The 18,908-nt window shown below is 32.6% G+C and overlaps 1 protein-coding gene across 2 annotated transcripts; it reads left to right on the top strand.

Annotated features, from left to right (window-relative positions):
* Window positions 1-7,243: 7,243 nt before the first annotated feature.
* LOC127074770 (uncharacterized) lies at window positions 7,244-16,732 on the top strand. 2 transcript variants are annotated; one of them, XM_051016120.1, is made up of 3 exons: window positions 7,244-7,632; window positions 13,565-13,681; window positions 16,306-16,732. In XM_051016120.1, the coding sequence occupies exons 1-3, from the start codon at window positions 7,293-7,295 to the stop codon at window positions 16,488-16,490; spliced, it is 642 nt and encodes a 213-aa protein (XP_050872077.1). In that variant the 5' UTR covers window positions 7,244-7,292; the 3' UTR covers window positions 16,491-16,732. The 2 variants fall into 2 exon arrangements, with proteins under 2 accessions (XP_050872077.1, XP_050872079.1); XM_051016122.1 differs by having other exon boundaries at window positions 16,312-16,732.
* The last annotated feature ends 2,176 nt before the right edge of the window (window positions 16,733-18,908 follow it).

Raw genomic sequence — 18,908 nt, forward strand, 5'->3', positions numbered from 1 at the left:
CCTCACTAAAGTTACTCCTTTGAATGGATGTATTACTTATACGTTTGAACTTTTACAAAGGAGTTAGTTCATTGTTTGAGAAGGTTTTTTTCCCTTTTTCTTCTGATTCTCCTTCATACTTCCCTAGAAAAATACGCAGTCCCGAACAAAGCTCTAAAGAAAAAAAAAGATAGATGGCATTCATTTATTCCCCTAGGGCATAAACGTTGTCATTCTTATCCATTTTTCCCTATTTTTTTTGTTCGGAGTTAATGGCCAAAAGGAATAACAAGGGCATTCACGGGGACATTGGATTTTCTATTATGGGGCATGAATGGGACGTGGTTCTTAAGCCAAGTTTAGGAATGGAGAGGGCCAACATGAAAAATGTCGGTGAGGCCTCTATTCCCTACTTTTATTTTTATGTGTTAGTTATTCACGAGTTGGGGGTTTTGATTCCCTTTACTCCCTTTAAGGATGATTTTTTGTCGGTCATTAATGTTGCCCCTGCCCAGATTACCCCTAACGTATGGGACATGTTTAGGGAGTTTCATATAAGTTGCAGTAACCTGGGGGGCCTTCCCACCATTTTGGTATTTCTCTCTTTTTATAACGTTGAAGTTCTTTCTAACTGCGGTTGGGTAAATCTGCATAATCTACCAGGCAGACGCCTGCAGGTCCCTTGCGTTGGTTCTTACGAGGATTGGAAAGATAGATTCGTGAAATAGAAAGGTAATTTTTGGTTAAAATAAAATAGATATTGTCCTGATAGTGGATCGTGAAATAGAAAGTTTGTGGTGTGCACCATTATTGAGTGATATTTAATTTGATGCAATATAAAAAAAGTTTAATACACATGTCAATTTATAATATGTTACTTAATTGTAAAGTGAAGAATGATTATATAATCTCAATTCTTTTAAATAATCATATAAAAAAAGAGACCCGTGAGATGGAAAAAGAAGAAAAAATTCACATTTGAAAATATTTTTTTTTCATCTAAATTAAAGTTAGATATTATCCTAATAATGGCCCTTAAAATCGAAAGTTAGTTGTGACATTGTTATTGAGTGATATTCAATTTGATACAGTATAAAATATATTTAGATACATATGTCAATTTCAAATGAGTTACATAATTATAAAACGAATAATAATCATAATAATTATAAAATAATTATGTTTTTATTTTAGATGAATTTTATGTTTTAAAATTTTAATATTTTTTTGTGTTCTTCTTCATTAAATTAAAAAGAGATTCAAATTTGTTATTTATATTTAAAAATTAAAATATAAAAAAGAAAATGGAGAGAGAGAAAATTAAAATGAAAGTGAGAAAGTGTGAGAAAAATAAATGTGTAAAAAATTTGAAATTTGAATTAAGAGAAGAAAAATAAGAGTGGGAAAGTTAAAAGTAAAAAGTGGGAAATGAATGAGGTGGCAAAAGGAGATAATTTCAATTTTTTTAGCATTTGTTAATTACAAATATATCCTTTTGATAGTATAATTTTTGAAAAAGAAAAGGATATATTAGGGAATTTGGTGGTAATTTATTTTAATGGATAGATAGTTGATTGGAGATTTTTCCATTGGTTACTTTTAAATTAAGTTAATAAGTGTTTATGTATTTTATGCATTTTGACACTTATCGATCACCAACAACTGTGACCTCATCATACACTCTGAGCCTTACATATGTGGGTCATTCATCGCATTTTGAGTGAAGATATGTCATTGGTCGAGGTTGCGACGTCATATGAATACATATACATGATAGACATGTTTCAACTAGTATTATATGCCGCTTTAGGCCAAATGTTTTATCGTCTTGAAAATTCAATGAGTGATGTTTCTAACTCCTTCGGAAAGCCAACTCCTTCGGAAATTTCTAACTCGAAGTGAGGGAAAACCAACTCCTTCGGAAAGATTAGCATATTCAATTTATCAATCTATACGGGATTTTAGGTCAATCCACGCAAGGGATGACAACCATATAATTGATAACACAAATGCTGAATCCAGTCTCACTGGGGATCTAGAAGATTGAGATCACACCCAAAACTCCCAATTCCCTGGGGATTTGGTGGGAGGTGCCACTTTCTTCTATGCTCGCAGAGGAGACAATCCTGAAAGATAATGAAGAGGATACAAGTATGCTGGGAATATGAACAAATGTCTTACCCTTTTGGAGATCATGCCATCCTTGGGAGAGCACTGAAGACGTCCCGAGTATCCCTTTTTTGTCATTGTGAATGTTCACTTTGTTGTTAAAAAACAATTTATGAAAATTTTATTTATTTAAAACAATGATATTTATCAATTAAAACATGCAAAATATTTGTTGAACAGAAACAAATAAGAGTGCAAAGAATTGGGTAAAGGCTCAAATTTATTTGATGGAATGGTAGTCTGCAAATGGCAAGACTCTTTGGATCTTTACAAGTTTGAAATTGGTGATATATATTGGAAAAGGGCTACATTGAACATCATGACCATTTCTCCACCAGCTCTGAATCCGATGTATTTGAAGCTTCAGTTGACGATGACTGAGCGAGAATCTTTGACAGATGACCGTTGTAGAACAAAGTCTTGTCAGGATGCAGTTACTTGCCAAATCCCTAATTTTTGCCTAGATTGCCCTAGGGTGAGGTACTCAATCTAGCGGGATACATATTTATTTTTATATGTCTCTAACTTTTGCCTGGATCGCCCTTTCAGGTTTTCAATCCACCGAGACGCTCATTTTTGCCTAAGCCGCCCTTTCGGGTTTTCAACTTAGCGAGCTATTCTGTTTTTATTTTAGGCGAAGTATTTCTTGACTGCATTTGAATTCACAGGACGAGTGAAATCCTCCCGATCCATAGTTGTGAGTATCAAAGCACCGCCTGAAAAGGCTCTCTTAACAACATATGGACCTTCATAGTTTGGAGTCCACTTGCCTCTGGAATCGGGCGCGAAAGAGAAAAATTTCTTAAGCACAAGGTCACCTTCTCGGAACCCATTTAAGGTGATTTAATGTGTTCTTCTAGATTTGGCGTTAAGCGCCAAATTTGGGGCATAGCGTAGCGCAATCTGCAACTTTTTGTTTTCTATAAACAACTTTCGTTTGTTATTTTGATATATATATATATATATATATATATATATATATATATATATATATATATATATATATATATATATATATATATATATATATATATATATATTACATTTTGGAGATAGAGAAACTTAGAAAACAACAGGAGATTATGCTTCTTGAAGATCGGAAGTTGGATTCACAACAATCGTTGGAAAATCATGATTGATGCATGTTCATCTTCATTCTTCTCTTTGTATCTAGCTACCATGAGTATCTAAATCCCTTTCTTGATGAGATTGGATGTAAGTTCGTCGTAACAGTATGTATTTTTATTGATCATGGTGTTGTATACAATCTCTTTATGAATCTATATTGATGTTATCCTTGTTTACTTGTTTTACATATTGATTTGAACTGTTATTGAGAAATACTCTTCGAATTATCGATCTAGGATAATCATTTGTTATATGGTAAATTCTAGACATAGATTTAGATTTAACATTCACTTGAGTATTGAGTCTTAATGTTATAGTATTGTTTAATAGGCTGAGAGGTCATCGATTCAACAATACAGATGAACTCTCGTCAGGAGTTTAGACATAAACACTGTCGACGAGCGATACGTGATGATATTGATAAACGTTTAGATTGTGTATAACTGATTGGTAACTTACATATTTTGTTGGTGGATGAAATTCAATCTTGACAAGCTCTCATCTCTCTGAAACTTTTTTTTATCATTTATTGATTTACACTTTGTAACAAACATCTTTCAAACTTCTGCTTAAAATCATAGTAACTGTTGAACGGAATTGATGTCACACCATACCCTATGGATACGATAAAACAAATACTTACCCTTGATAGCAATACTTCAATTCAACATCTATTAGATTGCCTTGCCATTGCCGCTTGCTAATCTTCATGATGTGTTTCATGTGGCTCAGTTGAGGAGATACATTCAGGATCCTTCTTATGAGATCCAAGTGGATGATGTACATGTGGGAGAGAACCTGACTGTTGAGGCATCACCCATGCAGATAGAGGATCGGGAAATTAAGCAGTTGTGGATAAGGATATTTCCTTTGTGAAGATAATGTGAAGAGGACCTGTTAGTTGAAGTATAATGTGAGAGCTGGAGTGTTAGATGAGAGAGTCTCATAAAATTTGTTTTCTTAAGGTAATTTTCGAGGGCGGAAATTCTTTAGGTGGGGGAGAGTTGTAACATCCCAAATTTGATTAATTAATTTAATTGAATTATTTATATTTTTATTTAATTATTTGGTGAGTCTTTAAATAAATTTAGTGATTATATGTGTTGTTGGGGTGCAACTGGATTGGTAGGGTGTGGTGAGAACATCGGAGCTTAGTTGAATAATTAGAATAATTAGTGATTTTAAAATAATATTAGAAAATAATATAGAAAAGTGTGACTTTCTGATAGAAATTATTTAATTAATTAAATAATAGATAAAATAGGAGTTAGTAGAGAAATAAGGGACAATTTCATGAAATTGTGTTTATACTTTCATGAAATTGTGTTTATACTTTCATGAAATCTTCTCTAAAAATTATTGACTTTATTTAATTCTTTCAATGCAAGCCATATTGATTGAAGACAAACAATGATTTAAGTATGGGGGGATTTGATCAACAATATTTTTATCATTTTAAATTATTATTTTTTAGTAGTTTTCTTGATCTTTTCTTCTCGTTTTGTTCGGTTTGCTACCAAATTTCTCTATTTTGTCTGTGTTTCAGGGACCCTAAAGATATGGAACATATTACTGATGATCAGGAAAAGAAAGCATTGAAGTGGCAAAAAGTAGAGGAAATTACGGCCAGCACGTAACAAGGTGTTACAACCATAATTTCCTCCTGATATGATATCCTAATTTTTGCTTAGCAGAATTACGGTTTGTCCGTAATTATGAGGTAAGGTCTTACTTCTCCCAAACTCAGGGTGACTTTTGGAGTTCTTTCATTTTCTTTAGAAGTCCCTTAGTTTCCCAGGCTTTTTTGCTCAGTATTTAAGTCGTTTTAGTGATGATTATTGCTCTAGAGGGCTATAATAGGTGTTGTAACCTAGAAAAAGAAACCACATTTTACTATTATTTCAGTTTTAACCAATTTACATTTTTATGCATTTTATTTATTTTGTTGTTGCTTGGTACAAGTCTCTCTGGAGAAATATGTTATTTCGATTCATTATAATCATTATGTATGTTTTATTTCTTGTCATGTCTGAGTAGTTTTCTAAGGATTTGGGTTCATGAGGACAATCTTGTGACATACCTCATGTAGATTGTCAATCATTTTGTTACGAGAAAAGTCATAAGGCTTGTTCTAGATTTCTGATTATTAACATAGGTGTCTCTACGAAAGTAAAGGCATTTAACATAACAATCACATGCGGGAAGGGTTTGAATTAGTATCCAAACTAGAAACACCGGACAACCGAGTTTTGGCAGCGAAAGTGTCTCAAACTCGGTTGAGAAAGTCATATCTTTATAGTTGTAATTCAAATTGATTCTAAACAAACATGATACGCAGATGAAAGTTGGTAGTCTGTTTGTTTAGAACAAGATAACACGCCAACGAAAGTGGGTGTTGTCCAATATTTTCTATTTTTCTAAAATTTGAATTAATTTTATCATAATGAAATGGAGTCTTCATGAGTTTGTTAGAGATACAAATCATTGACCCTAAGTCCCGTTTTTAAGATTTTTAATTTCTAAAATAAAAATTAATATTCCAAACAAATCATTGATTGTCTTAGATAAACTTTGAGACAATAGAACTCGGTAATCGAAAAGTGGTATCAGCAAATGATTCTCTTTTGCTATTTATTACAATAGCACTATTATTTTCAAATAACATTAAACACATACCTAGAAATAGCGGACGACTCGCCCCGTTTAAGACCGTCCAAAAGTGGGGTGAGGCAGGGCGTGCCAACTTACACGTTCTAGCTCAAAATTCAAGTCTTCCCCGTTTACTAGCAAGTTGGCAAGTTGACGAGTCGGCCCGTCAAACTTTTTTATCGCTTTTTTTTCAGATTGATTTACTACTTTATTTATAATTTTTTAATAATTTATTATTTTATTTATAATTCTTTTTTGAATTACTAATTTATTTATAATTTAATTTAATACTTTATTTACATACTTTTCGACCATATGTCATTCCCATCCAAATTTCATTGCTTATCGATTTTCTAATTCCTATCTCATACATTATTGATTTTTATGATTGGAACTTGAATCCACAGTCACTCTAAGAGAAACAACAAGAAAACAAAAATTTCAATTTATGGCGACATTAGACATAAATATTTGAATTTTTATTTTTTTATTAATATAGAGAAAAAAATTAATGTATTGACCTCCTCAATACATTCTAAGAATTTTTTTTTACAAAAAACCTGCGTAAAAAATCCGCCCAACCCCATTTTTAAAACGAGTTAGACGGGAGGCTCCAACTTAAAACACCAAATCAAAAACCTTGACCCGATCCGCCAAAAACGGTGGATCAAATGGTTCGGTCCAACGGACTCGACCCATTTTGTTACCTAGAAAATTGTTCAAATATATATTTAATGATCTATCATTATAATAATAATAATTATTGACTAAAATTTAATGATCTATTAAAAATAAAGGAAAAAACATATTAACTTCGTCATGCCAAAAATACTATTATTATTTTATATCACTTTTGTGGAGATATTCTCTTTAAAAAGTATATTTATATATTACATACAAAAATATAATATTTTAATATTTATTGAATAATATATTTTTATGACATTTCTGTAAGTAAATAAAAAATGTTTAAAAATTTTATTTTAATTTTTTTATACATTTAATATAAATTTAAAAAATTAATTTCAATTTGAATAATATTATTATTATAAAATTCATTCTTTCAATAAAATATGACTTACAGTTAGAGATTTGTAAGAATCTTTTAAATTTTACTTTTTTCAAATTAATAATAAAATATTCCTATTTAAATTCTCTTTTCAAAAGATAAAATTAAAAATATTTAATAGAAAATCTTAATTCAATGAACAATTAATTATATTTTTGACAAAATGTACAATGAAATTAAGATGGTCAACCGACAAATATAAATTAATCTAAGGAAGAGTTCAAGACAAAAACTCCAAACATTTTTTATTCTTCATTTGGTTCTTTTAACATTTCCTAACTTCAATATCCTTTTAGTCATGGCAAACATTGATAAGGGTTCATCCAAGTCACTTTCTAGAAACCATAACCTGAAAAATGATGTCTCCATTAACATGAGTAAACATAGTGTTGATAGTGATATTGGTAGAATTGGAGGAGAAATGTCCAATGAAGGGAGGGAGATTCAAAAAACAAACATTGATAATCAAAATATGAAAGTTTCATGTCAAATGGAGGATCTTACTCGTGGTAGCAGGGGTAATAGAAACAAAAGACCATCCAAAAGTGATTCTGCAATTCTGGTAACAAAATTCGGGGTGCATGCTATGACATCGATGGGTGAAATCTTCCTCCATCCAAAAAGGAAATTATCTGAAGGTATATATACTTTAACATTGTTTATTTTAATTTATTTAGTCACCTATATATCATATGGTAAAATTATTTTGTAAATTGGAACCAATATGTGAAACTTACAATTAAATGTTGAAGTTTGAGGTATTCAAGTGTTTTAAGTATTGTAATCGGTTATAACGGGTGCGTAACTAATTACACCTGGTGTTGATATGCTTTCTAGTAGTAGACGAAATATTTGAATGCGTAATCAATTATCAGAAATGGTGTAGTTGGTTACCACGGAAATTGAATTAGTTTATTTTATTTTCAATGTCAGATGTAATTCTTTACACCTTTTGTAATCGGTTACAAGTCCGAGTTTTTATATTTTCTGCTATTGTATTTGGTCAAATTGTATTCCACTTGATTTGTAACCTCTATATAAGTGTTTACGATGCACTTTTATCCTGGTTAATGCAAGTATAGCATCTCACCCTCAACTCTCTCTCTCTCTCTCTCTCTCTCTCTCTCTCTCTCTCTCTCCACGTCCAAAATTTACTCCACCATTGTTTCACCAATCTTGTGGTTGCTTGTTCTAACATTTGTCATCAAGAGCCTGGTTCAGATCCACAAACACCTAGTGTGCAACATGAATTCAGTTTCTAAGGAAAGAATCCCTGCAAATTTACCATTCTTGACGCGAAGAACTACGACAAGTGGTGCAAGCAAATGAATGTGTTGTTTAGCTACCAAGATGTTCTTGAGGTGATCAAGAGTTATGTTACTCCTCTTGTTCATAATGTTACCGAAACGCAGCAAGGAACACGTAAAGAAGAGAAGAAGAAGGATTATAAAGCGTTGTTCTTGATTCATCAATGTGTTGTTGGCGACAACTTTGAAAAAGTTGGTGATTGCGATTCGTCGAAGGAAGCTTGGAAGATCTTAGAGAAAGCTTATATAGGGGATGATAAGGCAAAGATGATGAGGTTACAAACTCACAAGCGGCAGCTCTAACTAATTCAAATGGAGGAAAAGGAGACAATTAATGATTTCACAACGATAATCACTCGGTTGGTGAACCAAGTGAAGGCGTGTGGAGAAACCATTACAGAGTAGTATGTTGTTTCTAAGATCTTGCATTCTTTAACACCAAGATTCGACAACATAGTTGTGGCGATTGAGGAGTCGAAGGATCTTGAGACGATGAGAAAACAGGAGCTGCAAAATTCTCTTAAGGCTCATGAGAAAAGGATGTAAGAGAGGAACAACGATAAGGAAAATGAGGAGATCGCTTTGCAAGCTCGTTTCAATGAGAAGGACAAGAGATCAAAAGGAAAATGGCCCATAAAGAACAAAGGGAATTTTCAGAATTTTGGTGGAAAAAATTCCCAAAATTCAAATAATTTGACTTGTCAAAGGGGTGAGAGCAGCTACAACAAACATGGTGGTCATGGAAACTTTAGAGGTGAAAGAAAGAGGTTTGATAAAAGCAAGGAGCAGTGCTACAAGTGTCAACGGTTCAGTCATTTTACGAAAGAATGCAATGAGGACAAGAAGGAATCTCAGGGGATGAAGCCAACGTTGCAAGACAAGAGTTTGATGAAGAGAATGCACTCTTTGTCATGATCACAAAAGCGAATTGTAGAAGCAAACAACTGTCGGACAGCTGCTGCAGCAGCTCAAAGAATGCTAAAAAATTAAACTGTGGTCGGTTGGATGATATGATTGACCGGTTGCGTGAAGAGGAAGATGCCATGACGGTTATGAAAGAAGTTCAATGCAATGAAGAGCGGTATTTGGACTCAGGTTGTTCAACTCATATGACGGGAAGAAAGGTTTGGTTTGTCAAAATCAATCATGACATGAAGAACAAAGTAAAGTTTGCGGATAACACCATTGTTATGGCCAACGATATCAGTGATGTTTTGATCATGATAAGGGATGTTGGGCATTCCTTGATCAAAGATGTCTTTCATATTCCGGGAATCAAATGTAACCTTCTAAGCATTGGCCAATTGCTTGAGAAGGGTTACAAGATTCATATGGAAAATAAAGGGTTGCATGTTTTGGATGAAAAGGGATTTTTGGTCCTTACAGCGCTTATGGCTACCAATAGAACCTTCAAGGTTGATTTGAAGGTTATGGAGCATAGATGTCTTGATAATGCAACAGGTAGAGAAGAGTGTATGTGGAATTATTGTCTTGGGCATCTCAATTTTAGAGATCTCAAAGATCTGCAAAGGAACAGTATGGTAACGGGGCTGCCATCGATCAATATACCAGCTGAAATTTGTGATGAATGAGTGCAAACTAAGAAACATAAGGTAAAATTCAACAAGGATGCAGTCTTGAGAACCAAGAATCACCTTGAGGTGGTGTATTCAGATGTGTGTGAACCGATGCAAGTATATTCCATTGGTGGCAATAAATATTTTGTCACATTTATTGATGATTATAGTAGAAAGCCATGGACATGCCTAATCAAGATAAAGGATGAGGTATTCGAAGTGTTTAAGAAGTTTAAGTTCATGGTTGATAGGAAAAGTGGTCACAAGCTCAAAGTGCTCAAAACGGACGGTGGAGGCAAATATGTCTCAAATGACTTTGGAAGGTTTTGTGATCAAGAAGGGATTGTACATGAGGTAGTACCACCCTATATACCACAATAAAATGGTGTGGCCAAAAGGAATAGTTGATCGATTATGAACATGGTGAGAAACACGTTGAAGGGGAAGAACTTGTCGAAAGAGCGATGGGGAGAAACGGTATCCACAACTGCCTATTTGTTGAATAGGTGCCCTACAAAAAAGCTGGAAAATGTAACATCGTAGGAAGCATGAACGGGGTTCAAGCCAAATATGAACCATTTGAGAGTCTTTGGTTCCATGTCATACCGACATGTTCCAGGTCAACTTAGAAAAAAGTTGGATGACAAGGGAGAAGTGATGATACTTGTTGGATATCATTCTACTGGTGGTTACAAACTATTTGATGTTGTAAACAAGAGGATTGTAATCAGTCGGGATGTTGTAATCGATGAAATGAAGAAGGTGCAGCAGGGTGTAACCGGCTACTAGCAGTCTGTAACCAGTTACACGCAGACTGTAACCGGTTACCAGAATCCTGTAACCGGTTACAGCTTCAAAATTCCAGATTCTCAGGTAGGAGGAAGTATAGAACAACATGTCGTTGAATCCCGAAATGAAGGAAATGTCAGAAGGTCAACAAGGCAAAGGGGTCTGCCACAGAGACTCCAAGAATGTGAGTTATTTTGTGACAATGAAGTAAATGATGATGGTGATTTTGTCCATTTTGCACTTATGACCGAATCTAAACCCGTTAGTACGGAAGAAGCCTTAAGTGATCCAAAGTGGATTTGTGCTATGAAAGAGGAGCTGGAATCCATTTAGGAAAATAGTACTTAGGAGCTAGTTGATCTACCAAAAGGGGAAAATCCAATTGGTGTGAAGTGAGTGTTCAAAGTGAAGGCAAATCCCAAGGGTGAGATGATCAAGCATAAGGCTTGATTAGTGGCTAAAGGACTTTTGCAAAGAGAAGTCATAGAATTTTAGGAGGTATTTGTATGGGTTGATAGGATCGAATCATTAGGTTTGTTGTTGGTATTGCAAATAACCACAATTGGCTTGTCTATCATAGAGATGTCAAATCTGTGTTTTTGAATGGACCACTTGAAGAGGAGGCATATGTTAGACATCCCCCTGGTTTTGTTGTGAAAGACTAAGAGCTAAAATCCTACAAGTTGAGGAAAGCGCTATATGGTTTGAAGCAAGATCCAAGAGCTTGGAATAAAAGAATTGATGGTTTCCTAAAGGACATTGGCTTCCAAAAATGTGTATCGGAGCATAGAGTATATGTGAAGACAGATGCGAGTGAAGGAGTAATCATTCTTTGTCTATATGTGAATTTGAGATAACGGACCTTGGTCTCATGACTTATTTTCTTGACATTGAGTTCTACAAGTCCAAAATGGGGCTTCTCATGCATCAAAGGAGATATGCTCTTGAGATATTGAAAAATGTGAAATGGAGTATTGCAATGCTGCCATTTCTCCAGCATAACCAAGGTTGCAACTATCTAAGAATGAGGATGAGGAAGATGTTAATCCAACTCGATATAGGAGGTTGATTGGATCATTGCGTTACTTGTGCAATATGCAACCAGACTTGGCGTTTAGTGTCGGTTATGTGAGTAGATTCATGGTGAGACCAAAGGTGTCTCACTTGACAGCAATCAAGAGAATCCTACGTTATGTCAGAGGTTCTGTTGGCTGCGGAATTCTCTTTCCCGCCGCAGATACGGACAGAAAATGCAATTTGCTCGGTTTTACCAATTCTAACTGGTATGGAGATAAAGATGATCGAAATCCTACAGCTGAGTACATCTTCATGTTCAGTAAGACACCAATATCTTGGTATTTGAAGAAGGAACTTATAGTTACACTCTCATCATATGAGGTCGAGTACATTACCGCTTCGTTATGTGCGTGTCAAGTCATATGACTTATGAATCTATTGGAGAAGCTGGGAAGCAGTGAGGGTGGGGTTGTCACACTCTTAGTTGACAATGTTTCCGCAATTAATCTTTCTAAGAACCCAATTGCACATGAGATGAGCAAGCACATTGAGATGAGGTTTCATTATTTAAGGGAACTTGTTAGCGAAGGGAGGTTACGATTGTGATATTGCAGGAGTGAGGACCAAGTTGTTGATTTGCTGACCAAGGGGGTCATAAATGATGTATTCAAGAGGTTGTAGATGAACATGAGCATGGTAGACTTGCATCACTTGAATTAAGGTGGTGCGTTGAAGTTTGAGGGGTAATTCAAGTGTTGTAATCGGTTACAACTGGTGCTGATATGCTTTCCAGTAGCAGAAAATTGGAATTTTTGAAGGCGTAACCGGTTACCAGAAATGGTGTAATTGGTTAACCATGAAACTGAACTAATTTATTTTATTTTCAATGTCAAGTGTAACCAATTACACCTTTTGGTGTAACCAATTACAAACCCAAGTTTTTGTATTTTCTGTTATTGTATTTGGTCAAATTGTATTCCACTTGATTTGTAACCACTATATAAGTGTTTAGCGTACACTTTCAACCTAAAAAATGCAAGTATAACATATCTCTCAAATTTACTCTACCATTATTTCACCAATCTTATCATGGCTGGTTGTAACTGTAAATTACAATTTTCTACAAAGTCATTTTGTATATTTTTTATCTGTTAGATTAGTAAATGGCTAAAATCGATCTAAATTAAAACTAAGGTACACAAGATATTTCTACTCAAGTGTTGAGAAAGGTTTACAATGTATGCAATATTTGGGTTGTGAGAAATTTGCAATTACGTTAATTATCCTTTTTTTATGAGTGCAAAATTCATAAAATATAATGAAAAATATCTCATTTTCAAATTACAAAAATACTCATAATATATAATCATAAAACATGTCTCAAAATAAACTAATTAAATTAAGAAATGTGAGATGCAATTGAAAACATAATAATTATGATGATTCAAGTTTTTTATAGCTACTGTACAATGTTCGTAAAGAAATCATAGATTCACAATATATAATATGCAATCGTAAACCATAATATTGTTTAAAAAAAATCATAGATTCACGATATATAATATGCAATCATAAACCATGTTCTATCATAGAACAACTTAATTAAAACTTCCTCTTTATAACTATAATAAATGTGTGATGATATTTTATATTGAATTTGTTTACAAGTCTGGTAGAGAATATTGGAATCCATTGTTTTTATGCAAGATTTAAAAAACATTTAAATTAAATGTTCAATTGTATAAAACTAGATTTATCTAAGTAATATTGATATGAAGTCTCTTGACTACTTTTAAAATTAAATAATTTTGTTCTCAAGTGTTTTGGTTATATATTTTGGTTCATTTTATTTAATTATTACTATTGATGTATGGTTGCAGAAGAAGATGAAGTGACGAGTAAAAGAGTCGTATTGCATAATGATATTTCTGGAGAAGAAGTTAAAGCACAACAGGAAGTGGATATTCCATTAAAAGATAACATTTATGCTGTTGAAGGTTAGATTTCTTGTATCAAATTTCTTGCAACATATATCTGGAATATTATAACAATTAAGGATTTTTTTTTTGGAATTTTCAGTGAAAACTAATATCATTCAAAAATCATAGTCCTTTTCTAACATTTCTATGTCGGAAATACTATACTTTACATTCCTACAATTTATACATTTTGAACATCTCATAATCATTCAATTGTCTTTGCATTTTTTGTTTACCATGTCAAAAATATTTTCTTTCAATGCCTTGTTTAATCCCAATTGCATAAATTCACATATTTTTTTATTTGTATTTTTCTTTACCCAAAATTGATTTTTTTTTCCCATCAAATTTCTCCATGTCAAACTTCAAAACACTTAAAAAAGTTGATGTTATAACTATATGGAAAAGTACATTAGGTAGGTTGCTTGGAAAGATGAGAAAGTAACTATGAAAACATTTAAGTATAAAATCTCATCCCTTGGAATTCAAACCATCAAAACCACTATCAACAGATAAGAATCCATCAAGAAAAACATCAAAAATCACATATCAAAATCAATCTCATAATTAAGATAAAATACTCATCCTCTTAGGTTAAGGAAGAGGATAAGATTGTGATGTCAGCTAGAAAAAGTGCAAGAATTCACCTATGATTTACCTAGAAATCATTTAATGACCAAATTACTCTTCTCATTCACTTATTTCATAGTTGTTGAAACATCGGTAAAAATTTCATCATTACGGACCATCCAAATAGACTAGACAACAATATTCCAAATCATAGAAAAATCACCCCTAAACTTAGCTCTACCACCCAAAGAAGCCTATGATCACTAAGGAGAACCATATGTTAAACTAATAACCGAAAGATTATATACCACATAGACAAAGCTATCTCACAAGTGACAAAAAGATGGAACACCGACTCAACCGAACTCCTACATAAGGGACAAGAGACTCCATCCAGATTAACAATCACCCCACCAATATTTTCTCTAGATGGAAAGTTGTCTTGCAAAAGCTGACAAGAAAAGACTACAACCTTAGAAGGAACTCAACTAATCTAGATGATGGGAAAAGTCAGACTCCCAACCATGTGAGATAAAAAAGAAGAGTTATTATGATCAATTTGGGATTGGTAAGCTGAGGCAACCAAGAATATACCATCTCTTAAATGAATCCATCTTCACTTATATCTATCTTCAGAGAGAGTAAATCCTAAAGAACGGATAGAAGACAATCAACAATTAGTAATTCCCGAAGACAAAAGGGATCTCCTTCACCTCATATCTTAGGTTAAGTTCCCATTTTCCAATCCACCGATCTCTTCCGGTAACTCTGGTAAAGAACCTAGGGAACATATTCTTAAGGGAAATGGGTTCAACCCAAGAATGCTCGTGCCCACTATCTTTAAGATACCATCAACAAATCAATCAGATGGGTCATCCTCTTTGGATCCAAGAAGAGACACATATTTCCACAAAGTAGAAACTGACCAGAATCTTGTGTTCCTCCCATAAAAATAAGAGATAACTAAAATCATTATTTCTAGCTACTAGAATATCGCACCAAAGACCAGAAGCACTTGTAATAAACCTAAATTTCCATTTGGTCAATAGAGTTAATTATCCAACCAAAGATTCCTAATCATTAGGCCCCATTTACTCTTAGGTTTACATATGGTCTCCCAAAGAACAACCTTATTTGAATTGATATTATCTTCTTCCAAACTTTCAGAGGAATCTTCAAAAAGGAAATATATAAGATGGGGTAGCATTAAGTATCAAATTAAGTAAAATCACTCGGCCATCCAAACTGACATATATGTGTTTTCAAGAGTGGTGTCTATTGGTTAAAAAACTAACTAAATGATCCCAAATAATTTCAAATCGATGGTTGGCCCCCATAGAAAATCCTAGAGACTTAAAGGGTATGGTTTCAATCTTATAATGGAGGAAATCACCTACATAATTAAAAAAGATAGGGTATGCATTAATGCCTATAAGACTACTCTTTATGCATACTAAAGATGAGAAACAACTAAATTAAAACATCTCACCCTAAACCTAATGTAAAGACTAAGATCCATATTTATAAATAAAAGATGTTAAACATGTATGTATAATGGAATCTCAAACATCTTCTTGTAGCATGCTCGTTTAAAATTTATTTATAAAAATTAGCATATTAGAATATACTTTAAAAAAAAAAAGTCTCATAAAGATTCATAAAAACAAAAATTATTAAATAAAAAAAATCTAAAATTAAAGAACATAATAAATCAAGGAAAACATTATATTATCATCAGACACTGAATCAAATTTGATACATGAATGAATCATTAGAATGAAATCATAATAAAAAATTATTAAATAACACTAGTATATTGTTAAAAAAACTTTATATCTATATAAGTATGCTCATTTATGAATTTCATCATAATAAATTTTAAGGCACTCTTACATACATGTTCCTCCATAGGTATAGCATTCAAGAAAACGTTTCACTGTGTAAAATTTCTCTTTTGAATAAATTATTATTAGAAGAAATATGATTCTCGATAACCCGGCAAATAAATATTATCTTTAAGGGATTAATCTAATACCATAGTCTATTTTCAATGATTTTTTTAAAAATTGAAGTTGCAGACCAAGCTGGAGTTGGACCTAGTGATGGAGTAAAAAGTGATACAAAAGTTAATGGTAATGAGGCTGGGGAAGAAAGTGAGTCTTCTTGTGGGATTGGAAATGGAAAAGCTAAATGGATCAACACATTTGATTTGAATGAGCTTCCCAATGATGAAGATGTTGAAGAAGACAAAGCATAAAATTTGCATTCATGTATTATGATTGTGATTTAAAACTATTATTATTTACTTTTTTAAGTTAGACTTAATTATGCTCTATTGTGTGTGGTATGACTTTGAATATTTATGTGGATTTCACAGTTGTAAGTTACTTCGAATAGTTGGTTGTGTTGTTTTCAATAATCAAATCATGGTATACACAATCAATTTAATTCAAAAGAAATACTAAAAGTTGAATACTAAAAGTTAAAGGTAACTTGTAACAACTTTGATTCCAAATCTTTATTTATATACTTTCGAAATTAATTCACATGCACATGTAGTGTAAATATTTTTTTTTTGTACAATTAACTATCAGTGTCAGATAATCAAAATAATTTAATTTCTTACTATAATTATTTTTAAAATCAAATCCTACATAAATGATTGTGACTTGTGAATACTATTCTCTATATGATCTAATAGTAGTTTAAAAATGTAATCTGATTTTCTTGGATTAAGTTGTTCTAGAGGATGTTACTCTATTGATAGTGGTTCTTTTTCCTAAGATCTAACATGATTCTTTTTGTTCTCTTAGTAGTTCTTGAAATTTGTGGTTTTTTCCTTTCTGTTAGATTTTATGTTTTTCATTTGTTTGTTTGGTTGTTGTGGAGCTCCTAATTTAATATTATAATCAACATGAAACAAAATTCAAATTGGTCACTAATAAATGTAATTCACACTTACTGCATAAGACCTAGAGTTCTATTGAAAATAAAATAATAGATGTTCTGAACTGGAATAGTTGATGATTGAACCTATGATAAAGGATATTGTGAAAAGTTTTTGGTGCAGTGGAGACGGTTGTTTTGGGATATTAGAGAGGGTTTATGTATAAAAAATTAGAACTTTGACGCTCAAGTGAGTAAGTGACTGAGATAGAACTTTATAAGTGTATATTGAATCATATTTGAGTGTGATTAAGTGTCACACTTATGCATGAGACAACTTTGTAATTGTCTTTGAATTATCATATGTGAAGTGCGGGAAAGGAAAAATATCGATAAACCCCTAAAAGAACGACAATGATTGTGGTCGTCGCAATCAAATCAGGGTTCGAGAATCGATTATGCAAGGAGAAGGTATTAGCACCTCTCACGTCCTTTGTACTCAATAGAAATCGTTTAGTTAGTTGTGTGTGTTAGTGTTAGCTTATAAATGGTAGGTTTCTTGAGCTATTAAGAGGAAAAAGATATGGCTAAAAGGTTTATTTTTTATTAGGGTGTCTGACGAGACTTTGAATCTCGCTCATACGAATCTCCGGGTGCGATGGAGAATTCAAGACTATGTAGTTTTGGATAGAAAATATTTCTTTATTGGTCGATATTAGCGAAAGTTATTTTGTCGTAATCGAACGGAAAACATTGCTTACCCAAAATAGTTTAGAGGAGCGGACGTTTACATCACATTGAATGGATTTCTACATACCAACATTCACGGGAAAATATCGTTTATCTCAACTCAAACATATGTGAACGAGAAGTTGTTTTGCATCATCTCGAGACGAAAGCATCTTTCATTTATAAAAGAGTTTGAAAGTTGTGCCAAAATGCATAATGATTTGAATGTGTTTGATGTATTTTTGGGTTGGAAGACGAGGGTTTATAACTTGCAAGCTCTTACAACTTGGGTATAATACTCGGGACTATGATTAAATCTCTCATCCATGTAGCATTTTTCTTCCAATTTTATTATGAAAAGGGTTTGAATATTTACAAGTGTTTTGAAGGAAAGACGAACACTTATGTCTTGCAAACTCCTACAACTTGGACCTAGTATTCAGGACTATGATTGGATCTTACACCCAGGTAGTTTTTTTCTTTCAATTTATTGCAAAAGAGAGACGCATTTGGATTTTTTTAGCGAAAGACAAATATTTATGACGTACAAGCTCTTACAACTTGGGATTAACACTTGAGACTATGATTGTACCTTTCACCTAGGTAGTCTTTTTCTTTCAATTTTGAAATGGTCAAAGTTTGTTAATGGTTCGTCATTTTTTATTTGTTTGAGAAAAGAAACTTGAAGTTGCATCAAGCTTTTAATTTACAGCTACAAAATGGTTTGATTTGAGAAAATTACTCGACGTTGGATCGAGCGTTTATTTTTGTTCTTTTTTAAAATGGATGATTTTACGTTAATCTTAAATTAACAATTAACTAACACAATAAAAAAAATAATAAAAAAACGTATATTACACATAAAAAAATGTGGATCCATTTGTTGAATGTGGATATAAGAAAATGCAACAAAACAAATAAAAAATTTAAACAAAAAGCATAAATAAAAAAGAGAAAATAAATCACAAACATAAAGATAAAATGCTTATTATTCTTTGTTATTTATATTTTATTTTTAAATTTATTTTATTTTAATAAGAGAAAGAAACAAAAGATTTAG

Source organism: Lathyrus oleraceus, chromosome 4 (genome assembly GCF_024323335.1).
Source record: "Lathyrus oleraceus cultivar Zhongwan6 chromosome 4, CAAS_Psat_ZW6_1.0, whole genome shotgun sequence".
Lineage (NCBI taxonomy): Eukaryota > Viridiplantae > Streptophyta > Magnoliopsida > Fabales > Fabaceae > Lathyrus > Lathyrus oleraceus.